This window comes from Schistocerca cancellata, chromosome 1, assembly GCF_023864275.1.
Source record: "Schistocerca cancellata isolate TAMUIC-IGC-003103 chromosome 1, iqSchCanc2.1, whole genome shotgun sequence".
Lineage (NCBI taxonomy): Eukaryota > Metazoa > Arthropoda > Insecta > Orthoptera > Acrididae > Schistocerca > Schistocerca cancellata.
The window spans coordinates 673,517,151-673,532,695 of NC_064626.1; the positions used below are offsets into that span (position 1 = coordinate 673,517,151).

At 41.0% G+C, this 15,545-nt stretch overlaps 1 protein-coding gene across 1 annotated transcript in view; it reads left to right on the forward strand.

Moving 5' to 3' along the window:
* LOC126092881 (cadherin-89D) overlaps positions 1–15,545 on the forward strand; it is a 407,126-nt gene that overhangs the window by 111,988 nt on the left and 279,593 nt on the right. The window contains exon 2 of the mRNA XM_049908645.1: positions 14,867–14,926. Within this exon, the coding sequence (XP_049764602.1) occupies positions 14,875–14,926 (52 nt within the window). The 5' untranslated portion in view covers positions 14,867–14,874. The remainder of the gene's footprint in view (positions 1–14,866; positions 14,927–15,545) is intronic.

Genomic DNA, 15,545 nt, shown 5'->3' on the forward strand with positions numbered 1-15,545 from the left:
ATTTGAAAGTCCTCCGGAAAATATTTGGGCTAGTCCGAGATCAGACTACTGGTGAATGGAGAAGAAGCCATAACACAGAATTAGAAGAGCTGTTCAAGGAGCCCAACGTCTTGGGAATGATGAGCAGCAAAGCCTGCAATGGGCTGGACAGGTAGTTCGAAAGGAGGCAACAAGATGGCCCAAAATCGCAATGGACTAGATCCCGTCAGGCAGCAGACCAGAGGAAAGACCTAGAAAGAGGTGCATCGATGGAGTGAGAGAAGACTTTTAGCTGGGAGACAGACAGCAGAAGACAGAGAGAGATGGTGAGCTCTAACTGTGGTGGAGCGTAGTCCACTGGGCCTGATCGCGTGAATGAATGAATGGATGAATGAATAGGAGGTTTTCATTTCACAGGTGTGAAGAGATGCGTACGTTCCAGCAAACTACTTTTACTTAATTTTCACCACGCTTTGCAGAGGTGCAGTTGCTGTAAAACGTTTCTTGACAAATATACTAAATTTGACTTTCTTGTTATGGAATGACGATGTTTTCATTAGTCTGCTTACAGTTATGTCCTCAATTTTTCCCCTTCTTTGCCATACGAGCTATTAGTTTTCTATATTTGTGTCTCCTCGCGAGTTCAACGTAACATATCATTCCAGCATGACAGTTACGCTCTTATTATTCCTTCTTTATTACCTTTCATGTATATTGTGGTAATCTGCCACAGGGCTCTCTCTAGCGTACTAGTAAAAAAAAGTAATTCATTTGTTTAATTTGTCGTAGCTCTACTGCCTAGTATGAATTCAACTAACAGTCTAATCTGAATCAGTCAAGAGCTGTGACAAAATTTATAGCTGCACATAGGCAAGTGATTAATTAGTGTTTGGTCCGTAAAAAATATGTTTTTCCACGGCGTTGTTTAACTGATATCCGCTTTCGTCTTCTGGCCCCTTCGAAATAAAAGACTTTTTTCCTTTTGCAGTTTTTTAAAAACCCGTTTGTTATAATCAATACGAACTTACCTCACGATATTTCGGTGTTCCCTATTCGATTCTTTTCTCGTATGTTCAGATTTTTATCAAAATCGTGTCTTATTTTTCTTGCTCAAATATCCCATTTTATTCCCCCACTACTTCCAGGCTTACGTCACGCTCATAAATCTCGTTAGACGATAAGTCACTAGCTGACTGTGTCCGCGGGAGCGGTACGCCTGTGAAAACGGGAAAGTTTAGGTGTCTCCTGTGAAAACGTCAGAGCTTCCTGCGCCGGCCATACTGAGTGCCAGGCGCGTGTTTTCCAGTCTGACGCCATCTACCGTTTTAAGCACAAAGCGCCCTCTTCCCTGGAGAGCATCGATCACAAGTGGTTTAGACTCTTGTCTTGTACATTTTAAACTCAAAGCCAGCAACTATCAGCATAACAGGGAGACTGCACCAAGCTGCAAGCATTCGGGTTATATTCACGTGACTGAAAAACACGAGGGTGTTAGGCTTCATTTTTCCCCGCTTGAACTGATCTGAACACTTGTGGATCGGTACCCGTCTCTGAGTTAACCATCTTTAAATCGAGTTACTTCCAACCGGATTATCTCACTGCCAAGGTTATGTTACGTAAAGGTGTAAATTTGTTCTTACGTAATTTTTTTATTCTATTCGGAGGGATTTTAAATGTTCTAAGCCGATGCTTGTTTTTATCCATGACGGTTGACTTTATATACCTTGATTATTCATAGATTGTCCTGGATTTATATTGGATTTACTTATACCTTTCCCTTTGTCCAAAGATTTCATCAGCTGTACCTTCCCCCCATGTGTGAATATTTAAGATTTGCTTCAAACAAAAAATGCATCATTCAAGTTGCACTGCAATTTCCTGACGGACTACGCAACATACGTTAACAGTGCTTGCATTTATGTTCCGTAAGAACTTTTCAGTAATTCAGATAAGACGTCGCTAATGCCGTTTTTCGAGATATATATTTGCAGAAACGTTGTCATCTCAAATTATTGTTTCTACCATACAAGCTCTCCGTTTTCAAATTATTAGATTGTGTAGGCCTCAGATGGCAAACATATTTGCCCTGCACAAATTGAGCCTGGAAGGCCAAATATTAACACATTTTAGGCAATGTAGTATTATGTTTACAGTCAACGTTTAAGTTAAAAACTCATTTGTGCTACCTCTAGTGCCCATCCCCCGCCGACCCCGCCCTCACCCTTTGTCATTGCACTTTGCTTAACTTTTGCCATCTCCGAAACTTTAAATATGAAGTCAAACTGCATTATTAATGGGTCACATTCAGTGTCTGTGGGTATATATCAGGGCAAAAACCAGACTCTTAATATTACCAGAATGAAAAATGCTCTTATTGTAGCACAAAAAAGGCGAATATATCCCGGGCACATTATAGATGCGAAAGAAGGGAACTAGCTTTTTGACTTAAGTGGCAGCTTCGAAGAAATTTAAATTAAAACAGCTTGATATATTCACGCTTTTTTACTTGTTAGTGTTACTACCCTTGTCATGTTATATAATTCATCATGTCAAGTGAAGTAACATGGTACATGATGTCATGTGGTATAACATGACATATGCAATAACACCATCCAACATGGTATGTGCCATGTCGTGCAATATGACAAAACGAGTCATTAAAGTTTAGGATGCATGCACTCACATTCTGGGATACTTACTACTATAAACGCAGCCTCACTCTCGGATACTTCCTATTGTAGATGCATCCCACTCTCTGGAATCAATACATCTGTGTCTATTTGTTCGTACATCCTTCACCATACATAAAAGAGGGGATAGGTCTATGAGAGCTCACTGCGCTGGTGAAGTAGGGTTAACTCGTAAGAGAGGCAATTCTGATGTTGCGGTTAATAATGGTAGCAAGACTAAAGAAAAATCCAGACACGTTCATAGGATTTGTCGATTTGGAAAAAGCGTTCGACAGTGTAAAATGGTGCAAGATATTCGAAATTCTGAAAAAAGTAGGGATAAGCTATAGGGAGAGACGGGTCATATACAATATGTACAACAACCAAGAGGGAATAATAAGAGTGGACGATCAAGAACGAAGCGCTCGTATTAAGAAGGGTGTAAGACAAGGCTGTAGCCTTGCGCCCCTACTCTTCAATCTGTACATCGAGAAAGCAATGATGGAAATAAAAGAAAGGTTCAGGAGTGGAATTAAAATACAAGGTGAAAGGATATGAATGATACGATTCGCTGATGACATTGCTATCCTGAGTGAAAGTGAAGAAGAATTAAATGATCTGCTGAACGGAATGAACAGTCTAATGAGCACACAGTATGATCTGAGAGTAAATCGGAGAAAGACGAAGGTAATGAGAAGTAGTAGAAATGAGAACAGCGAGAAACTTAACAGCGGGATTGATGGTCACGAAGTCAATGAAGTTAAGGAATTCTGCTACCTAGGCAGTAAAATAACCAATGACGGACGGAGCAAGGAGGACATCAAAAGCCGACTAACAATGGCAACAAGGGCATTCCTGCCCAAGAGAAGTCTACTAACATCAAATATCGTCCTTAATCTGAGGAAGAAATTTCTGAGAATGTACGTCTGGAGTACAGCATTGTATGGTAGTGAAACATGGACGATGGGAAAGCCGGAACAGAAAATAATCGACGCATTTGAGATGTGGTGCTACATTCGAATGTTGAAAATTAGGTGGACTGATAAGAAAGGAATGAGGAAGTTCTGCGCAGAATCGGAGAGGAAAGGAATATGTGGAAAACACTGATAAGGAGAAGGGACAGGATGATAGGACATCTGCTAAGACAGGAGGGAATGACTTCCACGCTACCAGAGGGAGCTCTAGAGGGCAAAAACTGTAGATGAAGACAGCGATTGGAATATATCCAGCAAATAATTGAGTACGTAGGTTGCAACTGTTACTTTGAGATGAAGAGGTTAGCACAGGAGACGAATTCGTGTGGGGCCGTATGAAACCAGTCAGAAGACTGATGACAACATAAAAAAAAAGACATTATTGAGTTGAACTGCGTGAAGTATGTCATAGGTTAACTCGTTTATTTCCAAGACTAGCACTTATAAGAAGAGCGAAAGTAACTGAACTTAATTGTTTGATAGTCTCATTAATATGGTACTTCCAGTTCAATATGTGCACCCAAAAATCTGGAGCATTCTTCGCTAATTACTGACTTCTGCTCACGTGCTATAGCAGTTGTTAGTATGGTTGTTTGTTGTACTGGACTGCTCATGTGCTACAACATCGTATGGAAAACATCAGCTACAACATCGTGTGGAAAACAGCATTTAAAATATCCTCTGTTTGCTTTCTCTCTAATGGGATTTATTATAACGGCAGTATCGCCTGCGTAAAGTACCCATTCCGTTTGTTGAATGTTAAGTGGGCGCTCATCACATAGGAATAGTAGTATACCCAAAACTGAACCCTCTCGGACTCCCTTCATGATTGTGGAGAGGGGTAAGTAGCATGGCCGCTGCGGGGCTAGGAGGATATGAGAGGGGGATGTTTTATTGTCTGTCTTCCAGTGCCACCAGCTCACTGGTGTCCTCGACTCGTACCGACCAGGTGCTGTGGTATAAACTGTGACATATAAGCAATATGGATTTGTGAATGCGCTTTCCAGAGAGGGTCATCTTCAAATACGTTACATGTTTGTAGCAAGGAACATTAATTTAATTAAGGCTGTTATAATATAGTGCAGTGTTTAGGAGAAAACTAACATTAAATCATTTATCAGACTTTTGTGATAGTGTCTCATATTTAATACTGCACTTAAATATAAGTACAAATACTATTATTAATGAAAGTGATTCGCACATGTAGTAAAACCAACAACACTTCATCACGCGACTATACTGTGACAACTGTTAGATCGCTGAGGTTTGCAGAAATCTGGAACAGAGAATGTTCAGAATAGTACCGACTTTTAATTATCAGTACTTGGGGGGGGGGGGGGGGGGTGGCGGCAAACTTTCCGCGCTCTTACTACAGCTAGTCTACTGGGGACTCATACTAAATTACGTAGGTTACCAATTAATAATAAGATCGGTACATATGCAGCCCGAGGTGTCACCCCACAATGTCATCATTCGCTGTTGTGGAACCAACTTTAACGACCACTGATCTAAAAGGAGACTAGGTGGCATGAACTATGATTGAAAGTTTTGCCGCCAGAGTAAATTCTTCTTAGTAAGTATTTACGAGTGTGCGCCCCAAGGACTTACCAATATCTGGAGAACATCCTCGTTGCAGTGGGTCAGAGTTCTTTCACTGGATGCCGACTGAGCAGCTGTTTTGGTAGGGGACACAATTTAGTGGGCATTACTTAGGGTGACGGGAAGCGCCGTGACTTTAATGGCCGTGGCCAGGGCTTAGGCCGAGCTTGGGTGTGGATGGGCGGTGGAACCGTGGGGACATCCGGCCCGCTCTCACCTCACGTACTGTGGCGTACCAGAGGGCCTAACGGACCCCAACAGCGACCACAATAGCAATAAACGGCTGTAAAGTCTCGCGGGCGATGTGTCTTCCCGAAAGCTGACGTGTGCACGGGGCAATTCGTGCCACTAGCTCCGGACCCCTCCTCGACTAATTGGAATGCCGCAGTAAGTAGGACGTCTTGAAATGCTCCCAAGTTATTCAGTTTCACCTAGCTGGACTTCGTAGTACTCATCAGGTAGAGAATACAAAGTTGCCCTTACTGCAGAGGCACAGAGCGGAGTGGTGCTACGGATTCATACGCTGGAGGACGGCTATTCAAATCCACGTTCGGTCGCTCAGGTTCAGGTTTTTCGTGGTTTCGCTAAATCACTTAACTCAGTGGGATGGATTCTTCGACAACAACACGGGCAGTTTTCTTCTCCTCTCTTCCCTGACCCGAGCTTGTGCTTCGTCTCTAATGACCTCATCGTCGACGAGACGTTAAACGCCAATCGGACAGACCATGCCGTCAGGATACAAGTAGCACTGCGGTTCTAATGGCTGGACTGCGGAGCACATTTCCCCGAAGCCGTAGAAATTTCTGGGTCTCCACTTTCTAGTTTTCATTTCCTTTCAACCCACCGCGGAGTAGCTAGACGGCCTCCAATAGATCTACTTCCACTTAACGACGTAAACAACATGACTTCCTGAGTATTCGTTTATCATAAACAAAACTTTCTCGCATTTTTGCATGCAACATGCCAAGTGCATATCACTTTTTACTTAAAAAGCATCTTCGTTTGGTGTTAGCATCACGGTTAGACCGTTTCCTCTTCATGTTAGCTACATGCATTCGTAACTATGATATTTCTCGTGATAAACGCTTGGAATAGTATCTAAATGACAATTAAACATTTTTAGGTCACGCGTTGTACTCGCAATAAAGGGTTCTTGAAAAACAATGAATAAATTAAACGCGCAGACGTCGAAAGTTCTCTCAAAGGAAGGACTGTTAACCAGAAAACGTAAATTGAACTGACAATTGAAGATGACGTTGGATTTCTCGGGCAATAAATAACTTCTCAGCAGTACCGAAACAGGTGACGTCTATATTCAGAACAAACATGGAATTTATGTTGCTGCTGTGAACGTTGTCCACGCAATCAACTTTCTTAATACCGATATCTTTATTGGGTATCCGCTGATTCACCATTAAAGTGCTCGATGAAGCTGCTTGCTGAGATGTACAGGAATGTGTTAATAATAATAATTTTTTGTGAAGCAAGTCTGAGACCGTGGCTAGTGTGAAAAGAGCATATGAAATATTTATACGTGAAATATAGAAGTAGTGAGCTTGCAGTAATCACTTACTGCTTTTAGATTTAACTTATAATGTCTTCAAAAATAGTACGACGTTAGATCGCATTTGACTCATATGCTTTTTATGCCTTCAGATAAATGATATCGCGTCACATACATATCATTAAAGTGAGGACATTCCAAAAAATACTTCTCATGCAATACAGTGTCTGATACATCTCTGTATATAACATATCCTACGATAATATGGACACACTTTCCTGAAATCCGTAGTGACCTGAATATTAATCATTTTCGTGATAAGGCTTACGGGACTTCAGTGTGAATCAACCACCGAGCCACAGCCGGATTCAAGCATTAGTATACGTCGTTACTCAGCGTATCTCTTAATAATTTTCATTGCAATCGCAATTTCTGCCATGACACATGACTGCGTCAACGATGCAAAGACCATAAGTTTTTCCCTATTTGAAGATGCATGTGGAGGACTATGTCGCATGAACTGAAAAAGCTGAGCCTAAGAGATCTGCCTACCTCGCGTCTTCTCCGATATTTGTTATATTCTGTATTGATTATCTTCTCCATCGGTCAGAGACTCTTTGCTGACAAATATACAGTGAAATCCAGGATGGTACTGAAGATCGCTACTCTATTTTGAATGATGAAGTTTTTGTACTTAAAAAGAAAGGATGCCATTGGTGTGATGAAAAAACACGTATCACACAGCAACCTGTTGCTTAGCGAGAGCCAGTAAAGTCAAGAAAGTGATGTCTGTTAGTAGTTCCGAACACCGCATCGAATAAAACTAACCACAATCATATTCGAAATTTGTTATAAAACAGTCTAGACTACAAAGGCACGTTTACTACAAGATGGCCGATTTTGATCATCACATGACCATTTTCGGACTTTCAAAAACAAAATGATGGTCAATGGCTGTGCACAGAGCAGGAACCTCTGCTGTCATTTAGCGGTTCCTGCTTCGTGTACAGCCATTGTCCATCATTATGGATTTGAAGGTCTGAAGACGATCGTGTGATGATCGAAATCGATCATCTTGTAATAAACGTACCTTTCTGATCTAGACTGTTTTATAATTAATTTCAAATATTCTATTTTGATCGATGACTTTCTGCTGCAATGTTTTCAAAAACAATCTTATATGTTAAATGTTTGGGCATAGCGAAAACAAGATTTCCTATGAACTATACCATCGATTTTTATTAGAATTTTCGTAGCCTAACGAAGAATGGGAAATGGACTAATTCAATTTGACAAGCGTTAGGTCTATATCTGCGAAAAAAGATTTAGCTTGAAATTAACCAAGGTAATTACAAAAAAGCTGCTGCTAGCTATATAACTGAAGTGTCAAGAAGTTCATCTCTTCAACGCCTAAGTATTTTGAGCATAAAAGTTAAGTTTGTGTGATGTTTAACTGTCAACAGGCTTCCTTCGTATCACGAACTAAATTTTGGACATTTCGAGGACAGAACACACAAGAAAATCAAATGATGTGTCAAAGAAAATCAAACCACAGCATAAATTGAAACTTCTCGGCTTTCTCTTGATCTGTATACTCTTAATAACAGTAGAATACCGGTACCGATCGATATTTAAATAGATTACGTTTCGTGCTTTCAGAACAAGAATTGAAAGTAATGAATAAATTGGAAAAAAGAACGGTCAGATATTTTGCGAAATGATTTGCATAAAAGTAAGAAATAAAATAACTAGCTAAACATTTGCGGCCCTTATGAACGAGCCTCGAAATGATGTGCAGCAGATGAGGTGCCGGTTGAGAATTTTCAGTTCAGTATTTAACTAATAATCTTAGAATTTTAAAGAGTACTATAAGATATTTATCTGGTGGAATTTCCCTCAGTGGTAACGTATGAGCATCTCAGATGCTATATATGATTTCGAGCTTCGTTCAAAGACGTAGCAAATGTTTCTCTAATCTACTCTATTTCTTACTTTCAGACAAATCTTTTCACAAAACATTTGATCGTTCCTTTTTGAAATTCTTTTAGTCCTGTTAAATCCTTCACCCTCACTTTAAATAACATCCGATGCACTTTCTAGCCTTAAACTAATTTGCTACAGTGGACCATTTGTAACCAACAGATACTGTTGCCGGCTGTCTGCAACTTAGCCTGCATCTCGTGGTCGTGCGGTAGCGTTCTCGCTTCCCACGCCCGGGTTCCCGGGTTCGATTCCCGGCGGGGTCAGGGATTTTCTCTGCCTCGTGATGGCTGGGTGTTGTGTGCTGTCCTTAGGTTAGTTAGGTTTAAGTAGTTCTAAGTTCTAGGGGACTGATGACCGTCGATGTTAAGTCCCATAGTGCTCAGAACCATTTGAACCATTTTGTCTGCAACTTACGGCTACGGCAGAGCCCTTCACATATGACACGATGACAGAGTGCTGCCGGCCGGGGTGGCTGAGCGGTTCTAGGCTCTACAGTCTGGAACCGCCCGACCGCTCCGGTCGCAGGTTCGAATCCTGCATCAGACATGGATGTTTGTGATGTCCTTAGGTTAGTTAGGTTTAAGTAGTTCTACGTTCTAGGGGACTGATGACCTCCCAAGTTAAGTCCCATAGTGCTCAGAGCCATTTGAACCATTTTTGACAGACTGCTTCAGATTGGAGCCTTTCAACGGTGAAAAATATAGCTCGTCAGTGTTCGGCTACTACTGCCAATGTTCGCCGTACTACTCTTATTCGTCACAATGCGTTGTTAACCTAATTATTATATCAAAATTATTAGAAAGATAAAACGTAAGTATGATAATAGATACCAGCAAGACCAGCTTATGATTTCAATAAGTTACGTGTATTACATATTAATTATTAAAATTCAAGTTCATCCACCTTGCCACCAATTTTCAAAGGTTTTTTATTTTTTATTTTTTTTATTTTTGAAATGTACGTTAAATCACAGGATCTCAGTGTCGACTCGACAGACTCATTCCCACGATCCTGTGGCTGACCGTACGCTGAGCTGTAGCACGTTGTCTGTCTGTCTCTCCTTGAGATGCGTACCTATGGCAATCGATGTGACCCACTAGTAAAACAGAAATTCTGATACCGAAGTGGCATAAACGTCACAGAACGGTTAGTAAAAAAATTTATAAAATAATGACTATTGGTCCTACATCTCACCAGGAGACAAAAATACTGTAGTAGTGGAGTTCGACTCAGTGGATAAAATCGCATGATATTTCCAGAGACGAATATCTATACCCTTAACTGCAACTGAGGCGACTATCATTATTCATCGGTTGCTTCTTTAAGCAATATACAAAACGATATCAGTACGTGAAGATTATAGTGTACGAAAATTGCTTCGAGATACATGAAGTGTTTTCTTTTTCTTGTATTGATCTGCTGATACTTCGAGTGCTGCACTCTATTGTTCCAAATATAGGAAACTAGGGATGGCCGGAATCAAAGAAATCCGCTAGATGAGGGTACGTATTTATCAACTGTGTCATTAATTTGCGAAAGTTGTGGACCTCATTTATTTTCTGCATGCAGACACTGTCATTTTTATACCCAGACTCCCCCGTCCCTCGCACCGTCCCCTTTGCACGTGTAGCTGTGATTATCTACGACGGACGACTTTTGTAGTGTAGCGGTAATTTTCCTTATGTGACATTACGTAGAGTTATGATTAAAATTCAGAGGACAACTCGATGCAACTGAATTTGGTCACTACCGCATAACTTAGTGATTTAGAGGAGTTCTGCCATTCGGTGCTAGGCGACAACGGTATCGATTTCACAGCAGCAAGGGACTTCATTCATCATAGCTCCGCCAAGAAATGTTTATAAATTACACAAAGCTTTTTATGAATCGGTCTAAACAGGGAAAGCTGTATCGCAATCCCTACAGTAGGTCCTGTGATCGGCCCGATCATACAGACAGAAACTTTAATTTATGTATACGTAGAAGACAGATAGATAGATGGATAGACAGAGAAAAGATAGATAGAAGTACACAAATAGATAAGACAGATAGAAGAAGGTAGGTAATGACGGTCACAGGTTATGAGACATTAAAGGACTGGATGAATGGTGCAAATATCTGATTTCACGGTAGATTTCTAGAAGTATCTGAAGTAAAATAAGACAGATCTGTAAACACATTAGGTGAAGCCTTGGCGTGGTTTAGAATTGGTGGTGAAAATAAATTACAAGTTGCAGCGTTCCTCGATGGCCGAAGAAGACCACAAGTACACAAAGGCAGGTGTGCAGCTTTTAGTTCAGTAACGCGAGCGTCATCAGGGTGTCGTGAATATTCAGGACGCTCGGTGATCTGGGAGTGAGATGAGTGTGTCACGGTACCGGGTCTAGCTTTCCTTTTAGAAACGCCCGTTTCTACGGAGTCGCTGCGATCTCTCAGGATCGTCGACGTCCACTCGCTCAATTTTAAACATTCAGGACCATTTCTGACGCAAACAATATACAGTAAACGTGCTCAGCAGACCGTAAAAACTTTGTTATGAACTTCACAGCATCCAGGAACTTCCCTTATGGAAACTGAATCATGCATCACATGTCATAATCGGCCCGACTCGAATCATCGTGTTCGTTGTCGCAGCTTGTAGCACTCAGTTCGTGTAGTGGTCAACAGTTCTAAATACTCAAGGCATGTCTCTACCTTAACATACAGTATATGCTAACCCAAAGTTCGGCTGAATGGAAACAGTTGCACAGATCATATAGACATGCGTTCTTTAATTATTGAAGGACTGTCAAGTAACAGTCGAAATATATTGTGGATTAAATTCATATCACCTCAGTCTCATCACGTCGGCATTAAACACTGGGGAACGCCAGACCAACTACTGAAAGCTGCATTTAGGCTCAAATGGTTGAGCCTAAATGGCTCTGAGCATTATGGGATTTAACTTCTATGGTCATCAGTCCCCTACAACTTAGAACTACTTAAACCTAACTAACCTAAGGATATCACACACATCCATGTACGAGGCAGGATTCGAACCTGCGACCGTAGCGGTCGCGCGGTTCCAGACTGTAGCGCCTAGAACCGCTCGGCCACTCCGGCCGGCGCTGCTTTTAGGAACTGAAGACGTATGGACGTACAACTCCCAAACACTGTGTCCTGAAAATCTGTGCATAGAACTCAGCTAATGAATTATTCTTGTATCTTGATGAGATAGAAAACCAACACTAATTATTTTAAAAAGTTTCTCACTGGTTACGTAATGATGTCTAGTAAAGTTTCAGCAAGGCTGTAGAATAATGATCATTCGATAACAAAGTGTGAAGCATACACAGACTAAAATGCGATCTAACGCTGCACTGTTTTGAAGACATTCCAAGCTAAATTTAAAAGCAACAAACTCGTACTGCTTTTGTATTTCACATGTAAACATGTCACAAACTCTTTTGTCACTACCTACAGCATTACACATGTGCTTCGCAAGAAATTCGAGCAGAGTTTTCGTGAAAGGAGTAATAAAACAAAACTAGAAAATACGCCGATATAACCAAGCATTGCAAATCCGAAGTGTGTTGTGAGAATGCGTTTTAATCACGGTTCTTTCTCCTTTAACTCATATAAAATCGTTGTATTATAAATGCCTTTCCGTAAAAGCGATGATCTAGCAACCACTAACGTAGATAACATTGTCTTTCAGGTGAAACATTATGAAAAAAGCAGGTAAAAATTTTAAGGAGTCCATGGAACTATATCACATTTACTACTTTGTCCTACTCCATATCTTAGAAAGTAAAACTCATAGTAACGCTTACCTACTTTTCGGGGCAAATAAAAGTTGCCCGGAGAACAGAGTTCTTCCAGGGAGCAAAGAAACACAGCAGAAGAAAAAAAAATACATTACTAACCTGACTACTGTAGGTGTTGAAAGTGTCCATCATTCATCTCTTGGCACTTATGGGAAATGGTCAGCAGGCTGCTGAAAACGGATCGAAGCTGGACTGCTGGAATTGTTGCAGTCTCATCCGAAATGTTCTGCTTTAGTTCTCGAAGACAACGAAAGTTGCTGCGATATACCTTACACCTGAGGGCTCCCCACACAAAGTAATCCCACACTGACAGCTCTGGTGACCTGGGTGGCCAGCTAGGACCGCGACCAGACCTAAAAGACGTTGTCAGGAGTGAAGATTGTGTAAATGTGATCCATGATTCTGCCGGCTGTATGGGCAACTACTCTATCTGGTTCAGAGTAACAGTAGGTCTTTTTCTCCTCCGCTAATGTTGCCACAAATGGTTACAAAATGTTGGCAATGTAACGCTCCGAAATCAGCGTCTGATGAAGGAAGACGAGACCAATAATGTGGCGAGCAGACACTGCACGCCAAACCCAACCTTCTGATCATGCAATGGTGTTTCGTGGAAGTTACGCTGGTTCTCCGCTTACCAGAAGCTGTTGTTCTGCGGTTCGGGGGGGACCAGGCTTCATCAGACATAAAGAATAGACCCATGTCCAAGCCGTTAATTGTCATCTCACAAAACTGGAGGCGCAGAGGAGCATTTGCTCGTTTTAGTGCATGAACAACAGACACTCTCTAGTGTTCCATGAGCAGGACCAGGTGGAGTATTTGTCCGCATGATTGACGTTAAATGCCGTTTTCTTGCGACAGGCGTAGGATTGACTTCGTAGTATTTTGAAGCATTTTCTGGTGAACTGAAACCACATTTTCTGGGATGCGAGCACGTTTCGGAATGCTTTTTGACCTATTCAAAACAGATTCTGTCTGAAGACGTTTTCGAACTAAGCGTTGCATGTCATTCTTTGCTGGCGCTTTGACACCAGAGTGCTAACCACACCGTTTCAACGACTTTTTTGTCACGTAACTTTCCACAACGAACATCCGCTGTTCCACTGTGAGTTCCAGCGTCCCCTTTGCACTGCTCCACTCACACTGACACAGACAGAACTACGCTCTGAACCGGTGTGGATCACATGGCGGGCGTACACGTGGTGTGCGAATCGCGGAGTGTGGTTATATGCATACAGTCAAGTCCAATCGTATTCAGTCGTCGTCTCTTTTATTTGCCTCACCCTGTGTATACAAGGAATCCCTAACATCCTCAGTCGAGGTGGACTTCGACTCGGCGGAAATGGAGTAGGATCTACGCTTTTCTTTTATAGTTTCAACCTTAGAACAGAGTGCTGTTTCTGTATTGACTGTTTTCTTATTAACAGTTTTAATTGATCAGGGGGCCAGATTTTGTTTGCTCGATAAATGTTCTGATTGCTTTGAGCGGATCCGCCACAATTTTGTCTCTTATAGCAGTCTCTTCATATGTCAGTGGCACTTACATCCTAGAAATTCAATTGTTTGTTGTGTACATACCAATATCTATTTATCCCTACAGTTTGTTCTCTCCCTGGCCCTGTCTAGTACCATGGAAGTTATTTACCGGCGTCATAACGCATGCCCTGTCGTCCTGTTCGTTCTTATTTATATAGGTCTTTGGCGTCTAACGGCCATTTAGCCAATTCCTTCTTCTAGTTGGCGAGTTCCACATATTCTTTACCTTTGAGATTCTGCGGGAAATCTCTTCATTTATTAAATCAGTCCACATAATTTTCAGCACCCTTCTATAGCAACACATCTCAAAAGCTCGATTCTCTCCTTTTACGTTTTTCCCGTAGTCCTGCCTGAGAGTGGTTGTACGTTACTAACTTGTTATCCGTCCGTTTTGAAATTGAGCGTCATCTGCCGCAGACCTGGAGCGTGTAAGTGTGCCAACTTTGACTTACAACAGAAACGTGAAGCACTTTCTGTAGTTGAAAAGGCAAGTGGATTAGATGAATCAGGCGTTAAGGAAATTTAAGTCTGCCATCGAAACAGGTCGCATAGTTATTTGTACGTAGACGTTCGGTGTCATATGCTCTTCAATATCTAATCATGCTTCACTATTTCAGCCATTAGGAACAAGTTAATCTTGAAAATGGAAATATATATAAGTGATTACAAGCATTTTCTTAAATAATAATAATAATAATAATAATAATAAGAAGAAGAAGAAGAAGAAGAAGAAGAACCTTGGGTACACCTTAAAATATTTTGTAGTGAAGTTAAAAATTTGGTACGTCGTTTTGTAAGAGACTGATTCTTTTGTTACAGGAGCTGAAATGACGACTTGGCTAGTAATTCTGCTGGCGACATGCTGTTCTCTAGTCACTGGTGAGTACGACAGCCAACAGAAATTCAAGCGATTGTTTCCTTTTTAAGCGAAAGAGCTAATAGATGCGAGTCTAGCTTTGGTGAGGGCGTCTTTTATTTACAGTCACTGACTCTACATTATGATGATTAAACACATTCTATCAGATTTTCATCAGATGGGCAATGATTGGTGTCTGAATAATTTACTTTTATCCTTGTTAACAAACGATGATTTGTTCAAATCGTAATATCTTGTAACTAGCTCCAAATAATACCTGTGGAATTAGGGGCGGAGCAGGCGGTGCAGTAGAACATTTTGATTTAATACGTCTAGCCAGTTACGTTCAAATTTGCGAATTTGAAAAGTAATGAGAATTTGTACACTCTTATCTTTGTCCTAAGATAGAATTAAATTTTTTGAAATATACTGAATATTGTGAATTGAATGTACGCGAAGGTATCGCAGCGTGCCATTGCTGTTGCGTTTCACTCAGTGATTTCTTGTTAATTTCCATCCTTGCATATACTTTTTCCGATAAACTTGATGAATTTATGTGCTCATATTGTGGCGGTCCTAATGTCAGAAACTGTTTGTAACTTCTTTAAATTTTTTAAATTTTTTATACAAAGGAACGAGTGA